Genomic DNA, 19,394 nt, shown 5'->3' with positions numbered 1-19,394 from the left:
GGCATTTCTTTATTTAATCAGTTTGTGTCTGTTCAGCCTGAACCCTGCAGGGGGCTCCCCAGTCCACAGGGGGTCAGAGCTGGGAGCCAGGACTCCTGGGTTCTGTTGCAGCCGGAGCTCTGTGAGCCCAAGTCAGCTAAGATAGGCCAGCTGTGGGTGTTTGATTGCAGTGTAGACATATGCTGTGTGACGTGGGCCATTGTCTGTTAGACCCTAATGGACACATGCTCACAAGAGACTCCCACCCCTCCCACTGCTGCCCCCTGCTGGGAGAGGCCAGGAGGAGGCTGGAATTGCAGGGTCACGCCGACTCCAGCAGAATGACGAAGCCCCTTCCCTGGGGTGCTGGAACCATTTTAGACCGGGGGGGGGGTGTGTTCTGGAAGCCATTGAAATAGGGGGAGGGATAGCTCAGTGGTTTGAGCATTGGCCTGCTCAACCCAGGGGTGTGAGTTCAATCTTTGAGGGGGCCATTTAGGGATCTGGGACAAAAACAATTGGGGATTGGTCCTTCTTTGAGCAGGGGGTTGGACTAGATGACCTCCTGAGGTCCCTTCCAACCCGGATATTCTATGATTCTATGAAACTGTGAAGCCTCTATGATGGGAGCCAGACATTCGGTTGCTGCTGTAATTCAAGCTAGGGGGTGCTGCCTCACCCCTAGTGCCCTGCCCCAGTCAGTGTGATGGCCCTGGCCTGCCAACCCCCCCCACACACTACACCATTCAAGAACCATCCTCCTGCTGGGGTCTGTTGCCTTAGGGCTGCTGCTGCCTGGCGAAGAGCCTGTGGTACTACTGTGAGGGAGGCAGGATGGGCTGGGCCTCAGCTCTGTGGCCCGGGACTGCTCAAGGGGATCGCTCAAACTTGGCTGCAGTGGAGAATTGCTGAGGGGAAATGCTCCCACTGGGCCAGAGAGAGAGACATGCCCCCCTCCCCACACACACCCTGGGGGAAGAGAGCCTGCCCCTCTCACCATACAGTGGCAACCCACCCCCAGCCAGACCATGCCGCCTGCCAGGCCTTGTATGGAAAAACACCCATGGAGCAGCTGCAGCCTGCATTGTCCCAGCTCAGAGCAGCAGCAGCACCAGCTGGGCCTAGGGGCTGCCAGTTTGGGCCCTGCATCCTGGCTCATTCCACCATCACACTAGCCCCCTGCCTGTGAATAGGGGGCTGCCAGAGAGACAAACTACCTGGGTGCCAACAATGCAGCTGTGGGGACAAGAAACTGCTTTCACCGTTGGCAACTAGCTCTATAAACACCCTGCTGGGTGCACCAGCAATGCCACTGAAGTTCAGGAAGCTACATCAGGGATGTAACTGTCCCTAGCCACTGCAGCCAGAGGCCTAGATCTTCACTCCCATGCACACGTACACACACAACTGTATCCTGGACAGCGGCGATTGTGGGAGCAGAGTGGACAAACCAATGCTGTGGCAGAACAGGCCAGTGCGACCCATGGCATGAGTAGGAGCAGGGAGGGGATTTTACTGTGTCTATGGCACTGGTGAGACCCACCCTGTAACAGTGCGTCCAGTTCTTGGGACCACATTTTGAAAAGGATGTTGAATAATTGCAGAGGATGCAAAAAAGAGCCGCAAAAAAATCTAGCGGGCTGGAGAAAATACCCGCCTGAGGATTTAGAGCTCAGTCTGTGATTGAGAGGTGACTTGGTTATGGGATATAAACACCTTCCTGGGAGAAGACACTGGGAACTAAAGGGCTCTTTAACCTAGCAGAGAAAAGCAGAACAAGAACCAATGGCTGGAAGCTGAAGGCAGACACATTAGAAATAAGGAACCAGAGGCTGATTAACGGAGTGAGTGGTGGATTCGTAATCTCTTGGTGTCTTCAAATCCAGACTGTACCCCTTTCTGGAAGAGGCTTTAGTCAAACACAAGTGATTGGGCTGAATACAGGGTTAACGGTGAAATTCTCTGGTGAAAACAGTGAAATTTGTGCTGTACATGAGGTCAGACTAGATCAGGGATGGGCAAACTTTTTGGCCTGGGCCACACTGGGGTATGGAAATGGTATGGCAGGCCATGAATACTCATGAAATTGGGCTGGGGTGCGGGAGGGGAATGAGGGCTCCGGCTGGGGGTGCGGGATCTGGGATGGGGCCAGAAATAAGGAGTTTCAGGGTGTGTGGGGGCATGAGGGGGTTGGGATGCAGGAGGGAGCTCCAGGCTGGGACCGAGGGGTTCGGAGGGTGGTAGGGTGATCAGGGCTGGGGCAGGGGGGTTGGGTACGGAGGAGGGGTGTGAGGGCTCCAGCTGGGGTGCGGGCTCTGGGATAGAGCCAAACATGAGGAGTTCGGGGTGGGGGGGTGAGGGCTCTGGGGTGGGGCTGGGAATGAGGGGTTTGGGGTGCAGGAGGGGGCTCTGGGCTGGGACTGAGGGGTTCGGAGGGTGGGAGGGGGATCAGATGGGACAGGCTGTTGGGGCGCAGGGAGGCTCGGGTGCAGGCTCTGGGCGGCGCTTACAGCAAGCAGCTCCCAGAAGCATGTCCCCCCTCTGGCTCTGAGGTGCGCCCAGGCGGCCCTGTGCGCTGCCCCGTCCACAGATGCCACCCCTGCAGCTCCCATTGGCTGGGAACCATGGCCAATGGGAGCTGCGGGGCAGTGCCTGCGGACAGGGCAGTGCGCAGAGCCATCTTGCCATGCCTCTGCGTACTACGTGGGAACTGGAGCGGGGTCATGGCGGCTGCTTCTTGGGAGCCACACGGAGAGGGGCAAACCTCCGAACCTGCTCTCCGGCTGGAGTGGGGCAAACTCCTTACCCCGCTCCCCAGCGGGAGCTGAGGGCTGGGTTAAATGGTCTGACAGGCTGGATGTGGCTCGCGGGCCATAGTTTGCCCTCCCCTAGACTAGATGGTGATGGGGTCCTCAGTGACTGACCAAGGACGTAGCAGGGAGGGGGTATCAAACTCTGTTTTAGCCATGTTGAGCTAGACAGCCACAAGGTGATGGCAGAGACAGGCTGGGATTTCAGTGTGGACAGGAGGAAACAGGTCTGGAGCAGAGAGGCAGATCTGTGAGTCAGCAGCATACAGATGGTAGCTGAAATTTGTGTTTGCGGATGAGATTACCCAGAACTAAGGGGAAGAGGGAGGAGAGAAGAGGACCAAGGGCAGAGCCCTATTGCCCACAGAAAGCAGGAGAGGTGGGGTGGGGGGGATCTTCTGAAGGACAAACTAAAGGAACGATTAGAGAGTTAGGAGGGGAACCAGGAGAGGACAAGATTTCAAGAAGAGGCGCATGGCCAATGGTGTCAAAGGCGGCTGCCAGTTGAAGGGTGATGAGGATGGAGTACTGGTTCTGAGCTTTGGCTGAGAAGGGGTCGTTAGAGACCGGGTGAGAGTGGTTTCATTGGAGTACATGGGGTGCTATGGGGTTGCAGTAGGGCTAGGATGGAACTGGAGAGGAACTCTGCATGGTGAAACGTGGCCAGGGGCTGGCCTGTGTGCCAGGGCTGTGCTTTCTGCCATCCCTTCGAAGTCTGCCCAAATTTGGCCAAGTTATAAACCTTTGAAGAATTGCAGTTTGCACAGTAAACTTGCTAGAAGCTTTCCAGCTACATTCTGGGCAGATTCAGTCCACCCTGAGCAGGCTCCAGCCTGGGGGTGCAGGGCTTTCCCCATCATTGCTGCTCTGGGCTGCTGCAGGCTGGGTGCTGGAATTGAGAGCAGGGGCCCTGTCTTTTGTGTGCTCTCCATGACCTCCCTGCTCCCCCACCTGTCTGCCCAGACACCCCAGAGGAGGAAGCTGCCTGATTCAAATGCAGAGGGGGCCAAGAGCTGGAGCGGGGGTGGGGTAGAGAGCAGGAAGTAGTACACTGGCCCAATGAGCTGGGGCGGTCGGGAGGAGGCTGAGGCTGGTAGGATGAAGACTGGGACTTGGACTGGCCTAGCCTGGCGCCACAGGGTTATGACTCCTGCTTTTGATGCCACCATGCTGGGGCAAATGAAAATGCAACCAGGGGCTGAGGGTTGTGACGGGGACTAGGAAAGGAAGTCTGATAACTAGAGCCTGGGCCTGGCTCGCTGAGAAGAATGGTAGGGGGATGATGACCCAAGGCTGGGAAAGAGACAGGCCTGGGGCAGTTTGGAGGGGATGAGGCAGAAGTCTGTGCCCACTGAAGTACTCACCTCTTCAGAGCCCAGAAGGGAACCCGAGATCCCTGCACATTAATTTGTCTTCCCAAGACCCTGCTGAGGTGAGAGGGGGGGTATTATCCCTGTGTACCACAGGGCAAGCTGAGGCCCAGACAGATGAAAGGCAAAAATCGCCACTAATTTGGAGTGCCCACGGGAGACAGCTAGCGCCTGGTTCAGCATTACTTGGCATTTGTGTGTGCAAAGCTCAGCTCCCGTGGACTTCTGGTGCAGCGGTGAGTGCTCGGCGCTTCTGCAGATCAGACCCCAGGGGCTCAAGCCACACGGCCAGAGAACGAACAACACACCATTAGTGATCACTAAAGTCTGGATGAAGTGACTGGCCCAGCAGCCCACAGGAACTCGATGGCAGAGGCAGGGGCAGACTCCACCTGCCTGAATCATGAGCCCCTCCTTCCTCTCCCTGCAGCCCCCTGCCCCCTCCACTGCTCTGGCCAACTGCTGCAGCAAGGGGGGCACTGCCCCCCCGGCCATCGTGCGCCTGGGTGGCGCTAGCCCGGTCCCGTAGGTAGAACCCAGGAGTCCTGGCCCGGCCTGGCTCCCTGAAATCCCGCCCCCCCCCGCTCTAACCACTAGACCCCACTCCCTGCCCAGCGCTGGGGACGAACCCAGGCGTCCGGGCCCCCAGCCCCTTTCTACCCAGCTCCATCTTTCTTAACTGTGCAGTGCACCGCCCCCCTCCGGACACCTCCCCTTTACCGCCCCCTCCCTTTAGCGCTCTGCTCCTCCCCTTTAAGGTGCTGGCTTTCTGCTCACCAGACACTAAATCGCCGCCAGCCGCTTCCCCTTTACAGCAGGCAGTGTGGGGGATCATGTGGTACGGCCGCGGAGGCTGCTGGGTAGCGATGGGGCGGGGCGGGATGGGGCTGGCGGCAGCTGCAGGTCGGAGCTGAGACCGGAGGGGAGAGAGAGAGAGAGAGAGAAGGGGGCGGAGCCTGCAGCAGGTAGGGGCGGGGCTACACGGGGCAGGACTCGGGTGTGTGGGGGGGGGTATGTCTCGCAGGGCGCTGGGGTCAGCCCGTGTTTGTCGGGCTGGGGGGGCTCTGGGTCCAGCGGGGACCGGGTGTGTGTGTTCCTGTGAGTCCACGGGCTGGACAATGGGGGGGCTCTGGGTGTGTGTGAGTCCACTGGGGACCTGGAAGGGCTGGGCATTGGGTGGGGGCTCTGGTTGTGTGAGAGTCCACGGGGGACCTGGAAGGGCTGGGCACTGGGGGGGGGGGGGCTCTGGTTGTGTGAGAGTCCGCTGGGGACCTGGAAGGGCTGGGCACTGGGGGGGGGCTCTGGTTCTGTGAGAGTCCACGGGGGACCTGGAAGGGCTGGACATTGGGGGGGGGGCTCTGGTTGTGTGAGAGTCCACGGGGGACCTGGAAGGGCTGGACATTGGGGGGGGGCTCTGGTTGTGTGAGAGTCCACTGGGGACCTGGAAGGGCTGGGAGGGGGACACATCTGGAATGGTCCCGGGCGGGAGCGGGTATTGCGGAATTTGTTCGTCTAGCGTGGTGGAGAGGGGCTGGGGGTCATCGCCTCTGGGATGGGCCTGGGTGGTGCGGGGAGGGGACTATGACATTTAGGGTTGGGGAAAGGGGACTCCACATCTGGAATGACTTCGCCAGTGCGGGGAGGGCGGTATTGGGGGATTTCTTCCAGATCTGGAATGACCCGATGTGGTACGGAGGGTGTTGCTCTCAGATCTGGAGTGGCCCCGGCTCTGGGGTATGTGTTGAGGGGAGAAGTGTCTGGCAGGGCAGAGGGGCTGGGGGGATTACACCATCTCTGGCCTGGCCCCGAGCCCTGTGGGGTGGCTTCTCCTCATCTGGAAGGGACCCAGAGATATGAGAGTGCAGTGGGGGAGGGTTACTGCACATCTGGAACGGCCCTTAGTGGTTTGGGAGGGGTGTTGGGATTACTGCACATCTGGAATGGTCTCAGGTGGTTTGGGGGTACTGGGGTGAGTCCCCGCACATCTGGAAGGGCTCCGGGCGATGCGCGGGGCGGGGGTTGTGTCTGCCCGGCCAGTGCCGAGGCCGCCGCTCCTCTCGCTCCGGCTGCAGGGGAGGCGGGGCAGCGGCACGGAGGGCGCATTGCGGACCAAGCGCGTCGGGTTGGGCAGCCGGGGGCAGGTGAAGGACGCGGGCGGGGCCGGGGCTGGGGCCGGGGGAGCGAGGGGGGCGCCCAGGGCGCGGCGGGTGGAGGTGCAGAGGGGCCCGGGGGAATTGCACGGGGCGCTGAGGTATAAGGTGGGCGGGAGGGGCAATCTCAGGGCCAGGGGAGCATGTCCTGGGGGGGCTGCGAGGTCCTCCGGGGTGGGTCCGGGGGGGTCTCAGAATGACACCGGGGTGTGTGTAGGGGGGAGCTTGTCCCGCCGGGGAGCTCCAGAGTGCGCTGGGCGTGGTGATGGGGACTATGCAAGGTGTGGTGGGCAGAGAGATGCGGGATGTGCTGGGGCAGTTTCAGGGTGTAGTGGGGGTCGGGGGAGATGAGGGGAGCAGTGGGGGAAGTTTCAAGGTGCAGTGGGGTCGGGGGAGATGAGGGGAGCAGTGGGGGAAGTTTCAAGGTGCAGTGGGGTCGGGGGAGATGAGGGGAGCAGTGGGGGAAGTTTCAAGGTGCAGTGGGGTCGGGGGAGATGAGGGGAGCAGTGGGGGGTTCGGGGGAGACGAGGGGAGCAGTGGGGCAGTTTCAAGGTGCAGTGGGGTCGGGGCAGATGAGGGGAGCAGTGGGGGGTTCGGGGGAGATGAGGGGAGCAGTGGGGCAGTTTCGGGGAGCAGTGGGGGGTTCGGGGGAGATGCGGGGTGCGCTGGGGAGGGGTACCGTAACCATTTGGACAGTGAGGGTGCTGAGAGACATTGAACCAAACTAAACCCTCTGTATGATAGAAAAAACTTCAAGCCTGGGGGTGCAGTAGCACCCCCCCTCCCTAGTTCTAGCGCCTAAAGTGCTGGGACAGTTTCCAGGTGCAGTGGGGAGTCGGGAGGGGAGATGGTGGGGGAAGGTGGGGGCAGAGAACGATCTCTGTCTCTCCCTCCCCGAGGGGGGTGACTGGGGTCCCATTTTACCCCAGAGCAGTGCAGGGAGCTGCTGGCTGAGCAGCGCGTGCGGCCTGCACCGCATTGCGTCGCTATCGTCTGGGCCGCCGGCCCCCTGCTGGGGGAGGCTGGAACTGCAGCCGCGGAACCAGGGGTCATTCCAGAAAGATGAGGGAGCCCATGTACCATGATCACACTCCCCTCCCCAGCTGAGTGAGGCTAGAAATTAAAGGGACACCAGGGGCATCTAAAGAAGTTAAAGGGACATGGGGGGCATCAAGGAGTGGCATCTATTGGTTACATTTGGGAGTACAGGGGGTCAGGGTGGGAGTCAGGACTAGGGTTCTAGTCTAGCTTTAGGAGGGGAGTGAGGTCTAGTAGTTAGAGCAGGGGGCCTGGGAGCCAGGATTCCTGGGTTCTGTTTCCTGGTCGGGGCGGGGTCTACTTACTGGTTAGAGCGGGAGGGTTGGGAGCCAGGATTCCTGGGTTCTATTGCCAGGTCTGGGGAGCAGGGTGCGGGGCTGATGTCTACTGGTTAGAGCGGGGGGGCGTGGGAGGGGGCTGGGAGCCAGGACTCCTGGGTTCTGTTTCCATGTCAGGGGGTGGGGCGGAGAGAGTGGGGTTTAGTGGTTAGAGCAGAAGGGTTGGGAGCCAGGACTCCTGGGTTCCGTTCTGAGGGGTGGTTGTGCCAAGCCCCTGAATGCGTGTTGGGGGGAGTGTAGTTGTGCCAGGTCCCTGTCTCATAGCCCACTCCCCGCAGGAGCCCGGCCATGGCGACCATGGTGTACCCGCGAGAGGAGAAGCTGAGCCAGGACGAGATCGTGCTGGGCACCAAGGCAGTGATCCAAGGCCTGGAGACGCTGCGCAGCGAGCACCACTCCATCCTGGCCACCCTGCTAGACACCAGGAACTGCCTGGACAAGCAGCACGAGGCCAGTGCTGTGCAGGAGAAGTCCAGCCTGGTGCGCAAGTCCTTGGAGGCCATTGAGCTGGGGCTGGGGGAGGCCCAGGTGAGGCCTCCAGGGGCCCTGGCTTCCTGCCCCAGCTCAGGGATGTGAATTGGTTATAGTTGTTGGGGGTGGGGGTGCTGAGAGCCAGGATTCCTGGGTTCTGTACGCAGTTCTGGGACCTAGTGGGTTAGGGCTGGGTCTTTGAACCAGGACTCCTGGGTTCTAGTGCCAGATATGTCACTGGCAGAATGACCGTGGAGGCAAGTCCAGTTTCTCTCTGAAAAGAGACAGTCGTCCCGTCCCGTCCCCCCAGATCAGATGTGGCCTGTGGGTAGTGTCAGGGCTCTTGGGGAGTTGTGATGGGGGGGGCAGTGGAGCCTGTGGGGTGGAGGAGGACAAGGGGTTCCTGTGGGGGAGAGGGAGGCTGGTGGTGGGGCAAGGGGAGTGGGGAGGGTGAGAGGGGGTGGAGGCTGGGGAATGCAGGTAGGCAGTGGCAGGTGTGGGGGCAGTGGGTGCCTGTCAGGGGGTGTGGAGGGGAAGCGGGAGGGCTGTAGTCGTGGGAGGCAGTGGATGCCGGGGGAGGGCTGTAGTTGTGGGGGGCAGGAGGTGCCAGGGGGAAGGGGGAGGGCTGTAGTCACAGTGGGCAGTGGATGCCGGGGGATAAGGGGAGGGCTGTGGTTGTGGGGGGCAGGCTGTGGTTGCCTCGGGGGCTTGTCCCCATCTCACATCCCCCCAGGTGATCATCGCTCTGTCGAGCCACCTGAGCGCGGTGGAGTCTGAGAAGCAGAAGCTGCGGGCCCAGGTGCGGCGCCTGGTGCAGGAGAACCAGTGGCTGCGGGACGAGCTGGCGGGCACCCAGCAGAAGCTGCAGCGTAGCGAGCAGGCCGTGGCACAACTGGAGGAGGAGAAGAAGCACCTGGAGTTCATGAACCAGATTAAGAAGTTTGATGACGACATCTCCCCCTCGGTGCGTCCCCCAGAGCCAGGACTCCTGGGTTCTCTCCCAGCTCTGGGGCAGGAGTGGAGTCTAGTGGGTTAGAGCAGGGTGGGCAGGAAACCAGGATTCCTGGGTTCTCTCAGCAGTTCTGTGAGGGCAGCAAGGTCTAGTGATTAGAGTAGCAGCGTGGGGCTAGGCTCCCACATGCTCCCCAGGCTGGCATGGGAAAGCTCCAGCCCTGATAGCCTTCTTCCTGCCCAGGAGGAGAAGAATGGAGAGGCAGCCAAGGACTCGCTAGATGACCTGTTCCCCAGCGATGACGACCAGGGCCAAGGTGAGCTGCCCGGCTGCCAAGGTGAGCACTGCAGGGCAGGGGCTGGCTCTCTGCCCACGGGCCCTCACGGCCTCTCTCTCCTGCAGGGCCGACGCCCGGCAGTGGGGAGGCTGCGGCCCAGCATGGGGGCTATGAGATCCCAGCGCGGTTACGCACGCTGCACAACCTGGTGATCCAGTACGCCTCGCAGGGGCGCTACGAGGTGGCCGTGCCGCTCTGCAAGCAGGCACTGGAGGACCTGGAGAAGACCTCGGGCCACGATCACCCCGATGTGGCCACCATGCTCAACATCCTGGCGTTGGTGTACAGGTGGGGAATGGGACACAGGGCCTTTCACCTCTACGGGGCACCAGTTCTGACCTGGTGCCAGGGGGCAGGGATTGGGACGTGGGGCCTTTCCCTTCTGGGTTGCACTGGCTTTGATCTGGTGCCAGAGGGCAGGGCCTGGCTGAGTCTGTGGACTGGAATATGGGGCCATTCCCTTCTAGGGGGCGCCAGCTCTGATCTGGCACCAGGGGGCAGGGACTGGCTGGCTTACAGGGGCAAGGAATGGGACAGGAGGTCTTTCCCCTCTAGAGGCACCAGCTCTGATCTGGCGCCAGTGAGAAAGTCCGCCCCGCCCAGTCTGACTGGAGTTTGGGTGGTCTCGGTTCCTGGCAGTACCCATCCCCTTTGGCCATAAATGCGTGGGCCTTGGAAATGGGGGTCTCTGCTAGGTTTGGACAGTGAGAGCCTCCCCCACCCCAGGGCTATGCTCAGGGCCCCTAGCCTCAGGGCCAGGCCTGGATGCCCGTAGCACATGGGTTTGACCAGGGACCATCCCCCCACCACAGGGACCAGAACAAGTACAAGGAGGCTGCTCATCTTCTCAACGACGCGCTGGCCATCCGGGAAAAGACCCTGGGCAAGGACCACCCCGCTGTGAGTGTGCCATGGCTGGTGGCTGGGAGTCACGGCGTCTGGGTTCTATCCCCAGCTCACAGAGGGGAGTCAGGCCTAATGGCTTAAAGAGGGGGAGCTGGGACTCCTCCGGGGTTCTGTTGCCAGCCCTGGGAGGGGAATGGGGTGTAGTGGTTAGAGTGGAGGCTGGGAGCCAGGACCCCTGGGTTCTCTCCCTGGCTGGGATGGCGGGAGTGGGGTGTAGTGATTTGAGCAGAGGGGGCTGGGAGCCAGGATTCCTGGGTTCTGTCCCTGGCTGAGGGCGTGAAGTTTGGTGGCTAGAGCAGGAGGGCTGGGTGTTGTAAGTGGGTGGCTCAGGTCTGCACTGCGCTGTTACCCCAGACTCATCCCAGGGGCTGGGGGGCTGAAAGTGCCACAGAGCTTGAACTTTCCCTAAGCCGCACAGGGACCCTCTGGGGGGAGCTGTGGCCAGGGGCTGCTGTGCAGGGTGGATGATGACGCTCCTCTGCCCCCGCAGGTGGCTGCCACCCTGAACAACCTGGCTGTGCTGTACGGCAAGAGGGGCAAGTACAAGGAGGCCGAGCCGCTGTGCAAGAGAGCGCTGGAGATTCGCGAGAAGGTGGGGGTGGTGCTGGGGGACCGCTGTGAAGGATGGGCTGCAGATCAGTAAGGTGGGATGGATGGAGGCTGGTGGGGGCTGGCAAGTGGGCGTGGCCATTGGGTGGTCTGCGAGAGGGGATACAGCTGAGGGTGGGGTCAATGAGGGGGCTTGGAGGGACAGGCTGGGGGTCAGTGATAGGATGGTGTCATGGGGCCGGAGGGTGGTACGGGCAGGGCAGCAGGCTGGGGAACCCAGGAGCAGGTGCAGTTGGGGGGATGGCAGGGCGGTGCAGCGTGATCTGGGCAGGGGCAGGGCAGGGGATCCCGTGTGAGTTGGGGGCAGAGCTGGGTGAGTCCTCAGGTTGCTTTTTGATCCCCTATCCCGGATCTACAGGATCTGGGCTGCACCCACAGCTCTTGAACAGTCTCTTGGAGAAACCCTTTAGCATGCCAGAGCCCAGGGGCCTCACTCTTCCTCCAGGGCATGCCATGCGGCCTCCCTGCCTGCCTGCTGAGACTGGCCCTCAGCTCCCCTGCTCCTGGTGGAGACTTGCCCACTCTACAGGGGTTAATGCACTGACATCATGGGTTCATGGTCTCCGGGATGCAGTGTGGGAAGCCCCCAGGTTAGCACAGGGAAAGGAAGGTAACGCCTGATGGTCAGCCCAGAGCCCAGCCAGGCTGCAGCGACCCCATTACCAGGCTCTGTCGCTCTCTGACAGTCAGTCCTCAGGGGAGAGCGCCCAAGCCCCGTCCAGCAGCCAGCCTGTCTCCTCCCAGCCCTCCGGTCTCCAGCTGGGGTCTCTGCTCCTGCTTCCCTGCTGAGAGGCAGGGGACCCCTCCCTTGGTTCCTGGGGGTCAGTGTCCTGGCGATTGGGTTTGCCATTGTCTTGTTGGGTTTTCCCCTGGTTGATCTTTCGTGGCCCTTTTAATGACCCATTCACTCCACTCGGACAGCTAGGTGATGAACACCCACCCCTGTGTCTCTTAGCCTGCCCTGAGAGCCAGCTTCATCCCTTCCCCTCACCCCGGGTAGCCAGGGAAAGGGCAGGGGAAACTGAGGCACACATAGGCTTTGTCAAATCTATTGCCAAAACTTCCCTCTTCATCATCGTCCCCCCGCCCCCAGGTGCTGGGCCGGTTCCACCCCGACGTGGCAAAGCAGCTGAACAACCTGGCGCTGCTGTGCCAGAACCAGGGCAAGGCGGAGGAAGTGCAGTACTACTATGGGCGGGCGCTGGAGATCTACGAGAGCCGCCTGGGCCCCGACGACCCCAACGTTGCCAAGACCAAGAACAACCTGGTGAGAGCTGGTGCCGAGGGCAGGCAGGCAGGCAGCCACCGCACCCGCACGCCGGGCGGGGTAGGGGAGCCCGGACTCCTGGGTTCTAGCCCCTCCTTTGGCTCGGTGGGATCATGTGCAGGTCCCAGGTCCCATCCTTTCGGGTGCCTATGTTTCCCCCTGCAGATGGCGAAGGGCAGCATCTGCCCTTCCCCAGGGCTGAATGTGGGCTCTGGGCTTCTCAAGGGATGAGGGCAAAGGCCCCGTGGGAAGGCAGAGAATGCTGCCCCCACCTCGGAGACTGCCTGGCCCAGCCTCGCCCCCTTGTGTCCAGACTGGGCAGTGCAGGCCAGAGCTGGGTAGCCCAGAGGAACCACCAGGTGTGTCTGTGCCCAGCAGCTTGGACAGAGACAGCCCTCCGTGCCCAGCCCTTCCTGCCCTCAGGGTCCCTGAGTAGACGCCCATGCTGACCCTGGCTCTGCCCTACAGGCATCCTGCTACCTGAAACAGGGCAAGTACAAAGAGGCCGAGGCGCTGTACAAGGAGATCCTGACTCGGGCGCACGAGAAGGAGTTTGGCTCAGTCAATGGTGAGTCGGGGGGGGCCGGGGGCGGGGGGGCACGCTCCCCTCGCAGTCAGGGTTGGTCCCAATGCCCCAGTATGGCACTAGGGGGTGCTGTGCTGCAGGGAGTGGGATGGGGCTCAGTTGGGGGGTCTCCTCTTGCAGTCCCACTCCAGAGGCAGCTGTGTCCCAGTGCTGGGCAGGAATTGATGGAGCACTACTATAACCCCCCCCCCCCACCCTCCGTCTGTCCCTGCAGGAGAGAACAAGCCAATCTGGATGCATGCAGAGGAACGCGAGGAGAGCAAGGTACCTGGGCATGGGAGTGCAGGGCTGTCGTGGGGACTGGGGGGACCCTGCCCTGGTTGCTCCCCCTGCACAGTGACTGGGACTATCCTGTGTGTCTGTGCCCCCCACAGGACAGGAGCAAGGACAGTGTCCCCTACAGGGAGTATGGCAGCTGGTACAAGGCCTGCAAGGTGGACAGGTGAGTTCAGCTTCCGGGGGGGCAACATCCAGAGCCCCATTGGAGGGTGGCAGTGCTCTCCTACACCCTGCCCAGCAGTCAGGCTCCGCCCCCTCACAGCAACTGTCTGGGAATTAGAGGAAGGGGGACTGGGAGCCAGGACTCCTGGCTTCTATCCCTGCTCTGGGGGTCAGTGGGAGTCTAGTGGGTTGGAACAGGTGAGGTGAGAGCCAGGAGTCCTGGCTGCTATCCCCAGCTCTGTCCCTGTTTTATGTTGATTGAGCTGTTTCCTCTGTGCACACAGTCTGCTCAGCACACTGTTACTTACTGCTCCCTTTGGGTCCCCTCTCCTGCCCACAGCCCCACAGTGAACACGACCCTGAAGAGCCTGGGGGCTCTGTACCGGCGCCAGGGCAAGCTGGAGGCCGCCGAGACGCTGGAGGAGTGTGCCATGAAAACCCGCAAGCAGGTATCACCAGGTCCGGGGGAAGAGGGGACTGAACTGGTTTCCTCTAATTCCCTTCCCCACCCCACTTGGGAAGGAAGGGGACGTGTAGTGGGTTAGAGCAGGGAGCTGGGAGCCAGGACCCCTGGATTCTCTCTGTGTTGCAGTGTTCTGATCTCTGTCTCCCTCACAGTGGAATGATTTTAATTATTATTGAAATCAGGAAGCAGGAAACTCCCATCTCAGAGCTATGGATGGAACCCAGGAGTCCTAGCTCCCAGTCCCCTCCCACCCTTAACACAGGTTGCCAGGATGTCAAATGTCATTTTAAGGGGGTTTATTTTTAAAAAAGAAGAGTGTCTTTCATTTCCCTGAGAACAATCGGGTGCTGCTGGTCTCCCCACAGGGCATGCACGCCATCAGCCAGACCAGGGTGGTGGAGCTGCTGAAGGATGGGGGCCGGTCGGAGCGCCGGCCCAGCCGGGAGAGCCTGAGCAACAGTGCTGCCAAGGCTGAGAACGGGCCCGAGCCCGCGGACGGGATGGGCACGGAATGGGCTGGGGTGAGAAACACGGCTGCAGCGGCAGGGATCAACAGGCAGGGCCACAATGCCAGGGGCCACTTAGCATGGTATCTCCACCAGGCATCTTCCCCACCCCCTCCTCCCCCCAGTCAGCCCCACGGGGCCCAGCCCCCACCGGGCATCTTCCCCACCCCCAGGTCAGCCCCAGGGGCTCAATCGCCCCACCTCCTCTCACCCCAAGCAGAGCCATGGGGGGGAAATCAGGGGTGTTTGGGATAAGGGGGGAATCACATGGGGATACCCCCCACAGAACTCATCTCCCACCCCAGGGCCAGCTCCAGAGCCCTGCCCCAGATGGGGTGTACTGGCAGGGGAGTATCGGGGGTTCTGTCGGGGTGTCCCCGTGTGACTCGTCCTGCCCCCCAGGATGGCTCTGGAGTCCTGCGCCGGAGCGGCTCCTTTGGGAAGCTGCGGGACGCCCTGCGCCGGAGCAGCGAGATGCTGGTGAAGAAGCTGCAGGGGAGCAGCCCCCAGGAGCCCAGGAACCTGGGGTGAGTTCAACCCCACTATGCCGCCGCCCAGCTGTCTGTGTGTGTCTTGGGCGTCCCCTTTCCTCCCAGCCCTCCCTATTGGACTCTACCCCTCGCCAGCCTCTGCCCATGTGTGCCTTGGGGGGTGAGGGCAGGACTCCTGGGTTCTATCTCTGGGAGGATAGGTGGGGGAACTAGAGCCCAGACTCCTGGGTTCTCTTCCTGACTTTACTGGGACTCTGTTCTCTTCCTCTTCAGGATGAAACGGGCCAGTTCCCTGAACTTCCTCAACAAGAGCGTGGAAGAGTCGAGCCTGGTGAGAAGTGGGCAGGGGCAGAAGGGGGGACGAGCAGCTTGGGCCCCTCCCCTCTAGCTTGCCACCCTCCTCGTGCCCCTGCCTGCTGCCCCCAAACATTGTTGTAGCCCTGTCCCCTGGGGGCAGGTGCTGGTCACAACTGGGGGGAGGGAACCTTGTCATGCCCTTGAGCTGGGCCCCCCAGGTGCCGTGGGGATGCCGAACTGGGCCTATGCCAGGCCCCCCTGCACAGGGAGGGGAAGGGGCCACACGCAAACACACCCCTGGAGGTGTGGGCATCTGCCCGTAGTGGGAATTCCCTGCTCGGCCCAGGCACTTCTCTCCCCACTGAGCCCTTGTCAGCACTGACTTCCCCCAAGCCCCCTCACCCCAGGACCATGTCTAGCTTACAGCCCTCAGGGCCAGGGGGTCCCACAGGTGCTCGGGTGGGGAACTCTCTCTGAATGTTCCCCTGTATGTATGTGGAGGGGGAGAGGCAGGGTCACAGGAGTCCCCATCTCCTGCCTCAGGCCTTGACACCTTCCCCTGCCCAGCTTCCCCCTTCTCTAAGGGAGTGAGCCCTGACTAACCCCCCCCCCTCTTCTCTGTCCCTGCAGCCAACCAGCAGCAGCCTCACCGAGAGCCGGGGCCTGAGCGCCAGCACTGTGGACCTGTCCAGACGCAGCTCCTTGCTGGGGTGACCCTGGCCCCCCACAGACACCCACGGACACCTCCACAAGCCCCGTGGGCCAGAGTAGAGGAGACAACCCCTGCTGTTACACCTCCATTGGCTGGCTCCCCTCTCCACCCAGTGTGTAGTGACGGGGGAGGGCCGTACTCCCTGCATAGAGACTAGGGGCTCCCCACCCGCCGCGTGGCACGGCCTGGCCCCTCCTGCTCTGGGATCTCAGGCCACTCGCTCACATGCTGCTGTAGGGACAATTCCCTATTTGGGGGGGCACCCCTTCATCCCCCAGCCCCATCCCCTTAGCTGCCCTGAGCTGCCCTCACCCCTTGGGCTGGGGATCTGATGCTTGGATGGGATGGGGAGACTTGTCTGTGGGGCTGGTGGGGAAGTGTGGGGGGGGGCGTTCAGGAGGAAACCTCTGGAACTCCGCTGCTGGGTTGGAGAAGGGGAGCAGGAGGTGAGTTACATCTGCCCTCCTCACTCCTGGGTCACAGATCACCTCATTTTTCCTTTGTATTTATGTTTTCTTCTCAGGGAGTCCCCTCTGGTGGGAGCCCCCCTTTGCTGCATGCTGCCCCCAGACCGGCAGGGAAATCCCTCCCCCTTTGTCCCTTCAGATGCAGCTGCTGCTGCTCCTCAGTATCTAGCTCCTCTGAGCTGTCTTCCCCTCACCTTCTCCGCACCCCCCACCTACCCAGAATCCTCTCTGCCCCACAGCAGGGGGCAAACCTTCCTTACTGAAGGAGGCTAGCGAGTCACTACCGTCCCCCTGGTTTGCATGGTCCTGGTGCAAGCTGGTGACACCCCCCTCCCCGCCCCCCCCAGCCTTTCAACACTAATTCCACTGCTGTGGCGGGGGGGTCTCATTTCCTCCTAGCTAAAGCCTGCACCTTACACTGGAAAACACTAGCCCCTCTGGGACCTGGGGGGCAGGAATGGAGATAGCGATGTCGCACAATTCATTTCCCTCTCCAGCCTGTCACATCTCTTTACTCTGCCACTGGACACAGGCATAGTCCCCAACCGCTGCTGTGCCTCAGCGGGGAGGGGGCACTGTTACTGCCCTCCGAGGGGGGCCAGGGGGAGAGGCTGCTATGGAAAATCTCCCCCTAACCTGAGAGGGGTCTAGCTAGGTCCCTCCTAATCCTTCCCTCACTGGGGGCCCCTGAGCCTTCACTGCTTCACCCACCTGCCTGTCCCCATGTTGGGGGACCGTTGCGGGGTGGGGCACCTGCTGAGTTCGCTCTGGATTTACCAGTGTTGCTGTAGAAATAAAAGGTACTTCAAAATCTCTGTGTGGGGCTCTGCCTTTTTGGGATCTGGGGCCTTCCCCTCCAGGGGGTGCTGGGTCTGATCTGACCCCAGGGTGAGAGGATGGGCTGGCTCCAGGGTGGGGCATGGGACATGGGGCTGTTACCCTCTAGGAGATGCTAGCTCTGACCCAGTGCTAAGGGGTTATATTATTGGGGAATCCAGATCTGTGGAATTGGCCTCTGCCAATGCACCCTGCCCCCTTGAGCCAAGTCCGGCAGCCCCCCTAGGGGGCCCAGTTTTGTGGTTTAAGACCTCAGCTGCAGTTTCAGTCCTGAGCTTTTTTCCTGGAAGCAGGTTAGTGCCTCCTGACCCCAGGGCTCAGCCACCACGCACCAGGCCCCGCAGTGTGAGTTCAGCTAAGGCCAGCATGAGGCTTGAGAACTTTAGCACGTGGAGGACCTTGCTTTGCCCCTACCAGGGGAGTCATTTCCCAGCATCTCTCCACCACCAGTACAGAAGGGAAGGCTGTGATTGGCTCGCCATCTCAGGGCTCTGAGAGCTGGGGCTTGGAGAAAAGCACTTTCTCGGGTGCCCCTGCCTGCAATTTGAATACACTTACATAAATTTGCATATGGACAATGCCTGTCCCTACCCCAAACACAGAGATTTCCTTGTATTCATTCTACATGCTCCCAGTCCCCATTTGTCCCACAGTCACTGTCACCCGAGCCCATGCTATTGGGAAGCTCCCTCTGATTGGCTGCCTTTCCCTGGCCTCCTAGAGAAAGGAAACTAAGCTGGATATGCTGATGGACTGCAGCAGCCAGACCCTTCCCCAGCAGCCTTGGCTCCTCCCCCACCTCTAATCTAACCTGTGTGCTCTTAGCCCTTTTAATGGTCCTGGAAGCCCCCCTCCCCCCCTGGCTGCCCCTCCTCAAGGCCTGGCTGCCCCTCTCCCCAATCCCAGAGAGGAGTCAGGCTATTTGGGGGAAGGGAGGTGCCCTTGCCCAAGCAGGCCCCAGGGGGAATTTCCCCATCACTTGGCTATGGGAGTGCCCTAGCAATGGGACACCAGGAGGGTAGCCCCAGTGTGAGGGGTATTGAGGCCTATGCTGGAATTGCATGCTATCACTTTAAAGGCTCAGTAAGGGTTCCTGATTCTGCTTGCAGGTTAGGGGGATCTATAGTAAGCCTGCATGTGTTTGAGCAGAGTTGGTTTGCAGCTAGTCAGCCTACAGCAACTTGAGGTGAACTGGGTCATTCTGGTTTTATAAGGAGCAGCCTGCTTCGTCTCTCTCTGTTGTTGGGTTTGTGTGTGTTTTCATTCTGATTTCTCAGAAATAAAGTAGCATCATGTTTCAATCTTCCGACAGGAATATTTTGTGTTTTCTTCTCCCTCTGTATCTGTATGCCATGAAATATAACAGGTGCCAGTCTGGGACTGCTATTCCCTGCTATGCTTTTTACAGTGACCCCTGTAAAGGCCAGGGCTGGAGTAGCCAGGAGTCCCCCTGGCCAGAGCTCCTGCTCCACACCTACAGCACCCCCTGGTGGGAGAGGCTGGGATCTCCTGCTCAGCCAGCTCTCCTCCCCACTGTGTTTCCTGTAGGAGTATCCCAGATTGGAGTAGCCAAGAGCTCCCACCTGCTGCCATTGCTCCTCACTGAGAGAGGCAGCCCCTGGAATAGCCGGGAAGGAGCTCCCTGTACACCTAGTGCTCCTTTGCTTCTCCTGACAGTGCCCCCTGCTGGGAGAGGCCATGGAGTAATTGTGAGCTGCCCCTGCAGCCAGTGTTCCTGTCCTGCTTCCAACAGCATCTAGACAGACAGGAAGTTGAGGGTCCACCCACGCAGTGATTGTTCTGAGTCTCTTTCTTCTATACCACTGCTCTGGAGGTTCCCTCTGGACCCCTCTGGTGGGACTTTAGGGGATGGGCACTTATGGCACAGAGTGTGGAGCTCTTGAGCATCTAAAACTGTCCACATGGGGGCTGTGTGAGGTCCCCTAGGATTACAGATGAACAGACACAGAACCAGAAGGGCCATCATTAGAAGAAACATCCTCTGTCTATCACCCAAGCCAGCCTGTCCCCAACCATTTCTGCAGCCAGCCCCACAACTAAGTACTAGGCCCAGGTCCTACTCTGTAGCACAGTGCTGCTAACAACCCCTAGAGAGGGCAGGAGCCTGTTGGAAAGAGAGATTGGAAGTGTTGGTTTCCCCTGCCTGTGATGCAAGAACAAGGGTGTGTTTCACTGAAATTAACTAGGGGTAACTGCAACAAAGGCTAAAAGCAATAGTGACTCACCCAACCAGTCATTGTGCGTGAGTCACAACCTCACTATTACCCTGACATAGGGCTAGAACCCAGCGGTCCTGATACCCAGGCCCTGGTTCTAACCACTAGACCCCCCACTCCTCTCCTC

The 19,394-nt window shown here is 60.7% G+C and overlaps 1 protein-coding gene across 3 annotated transcripts; it reads left to right on the top strand.

Annotated features, from left to right (window-relative positions):
- The first annotated feature begins 5,024 nt into the window (after positions 1-5,024).
- KLC2 (kinesin light chain 2) lies at positions 5,025-15,857 on the top strand. Of its 3 annotated transcripts, none has more exons than XM_048857064.2 (16): positions 5,025-5,124; positions 7,964-8,213; positions 8,890-9,120; positions 9,352-9,424; positions 9,511-9,733; positions 10,258-10,345; positions 10,842-10,943; positions 12,054-12,227; positions 12,696-12,795; positions 13,028-13,077; positions 13,188-13,255; positions 13,595-13,703; positions 14,086-14,241; positions 14,629-14,753; positions 14,991-15,048; positions 15,645-15,857. In XM_048857064.2, exons 2-16 carry the CDS (start codon positions 7,974-7,976, stop codon positions 15,726-15,728), a joined length of 1,881 nt encoding a protein of 626 aa, XP_048713021.1. In that variant the 5' UTR covers positions 5,025-5,124; positions 7,964-7,973; the 3' UTR covers positions 15,729-15,857. The 3 variants fall into 3 exon arrangements, with proteins under 3 accessions (XP_048713021.1, XP_048713022.1, XP_074986455.1); XM_048857065.2 differs by lacking the exon at positions 5,025-5,124 and adding an exon at positions 6,249-6,300; XM_075130354.1 differs by lacking the exons at positions 5,025-5,124; positions 14,086-14,241.
- The last annotated feature ends 3,537 nt before the right edge of the window (positions 15,858-19,394 follow it).

This window comes from Caretta caretta, chromosome 7, assembly GCF_965140235.1.
Source record: "Caretta caretta isolate rCarCar2 chromosome 7, rCarCar1.hap1, whole genome shotgun sequence".
Taxonomy (NCBI): Eukaryota; Metazoa; Chordata; order Testudines; family Cheloniidae; genus Caretta; species Caretta caretta.
Note: the sequence above shows the minus strand (reverse complement) of the source record. Positions and strands in the feature narration are given on the sequence as shown.

What these genes read in the sequence shown, in the direction of transcription:
- KLC2 (XM_048857064.2), top strand. Translation starts at nt 7,974, where the DNA reads ATGGCGACCATGGTGTACCCGCGAGAGGAGAAGCTGAGCCAGGACGAG. An exon ending in AGGAACGCGAGGAGAGCAAG is followed by an intron (nt 13,078 to 13,187) that starts GTACCTGGGCAT and finishes TGCCCCCCACAG; the next exon opens with GACAGGAGCAAGGACAGTGT. An exon ending in CAGGAGCCCAGGAACCTGGG is followed by an intron (nt 14,754 to 14,990) that starts GTGAGTTCAACC and finishes CTTCCTCTTCAG; the next exon opens with GATGAAACGGGCCAGTTCCC.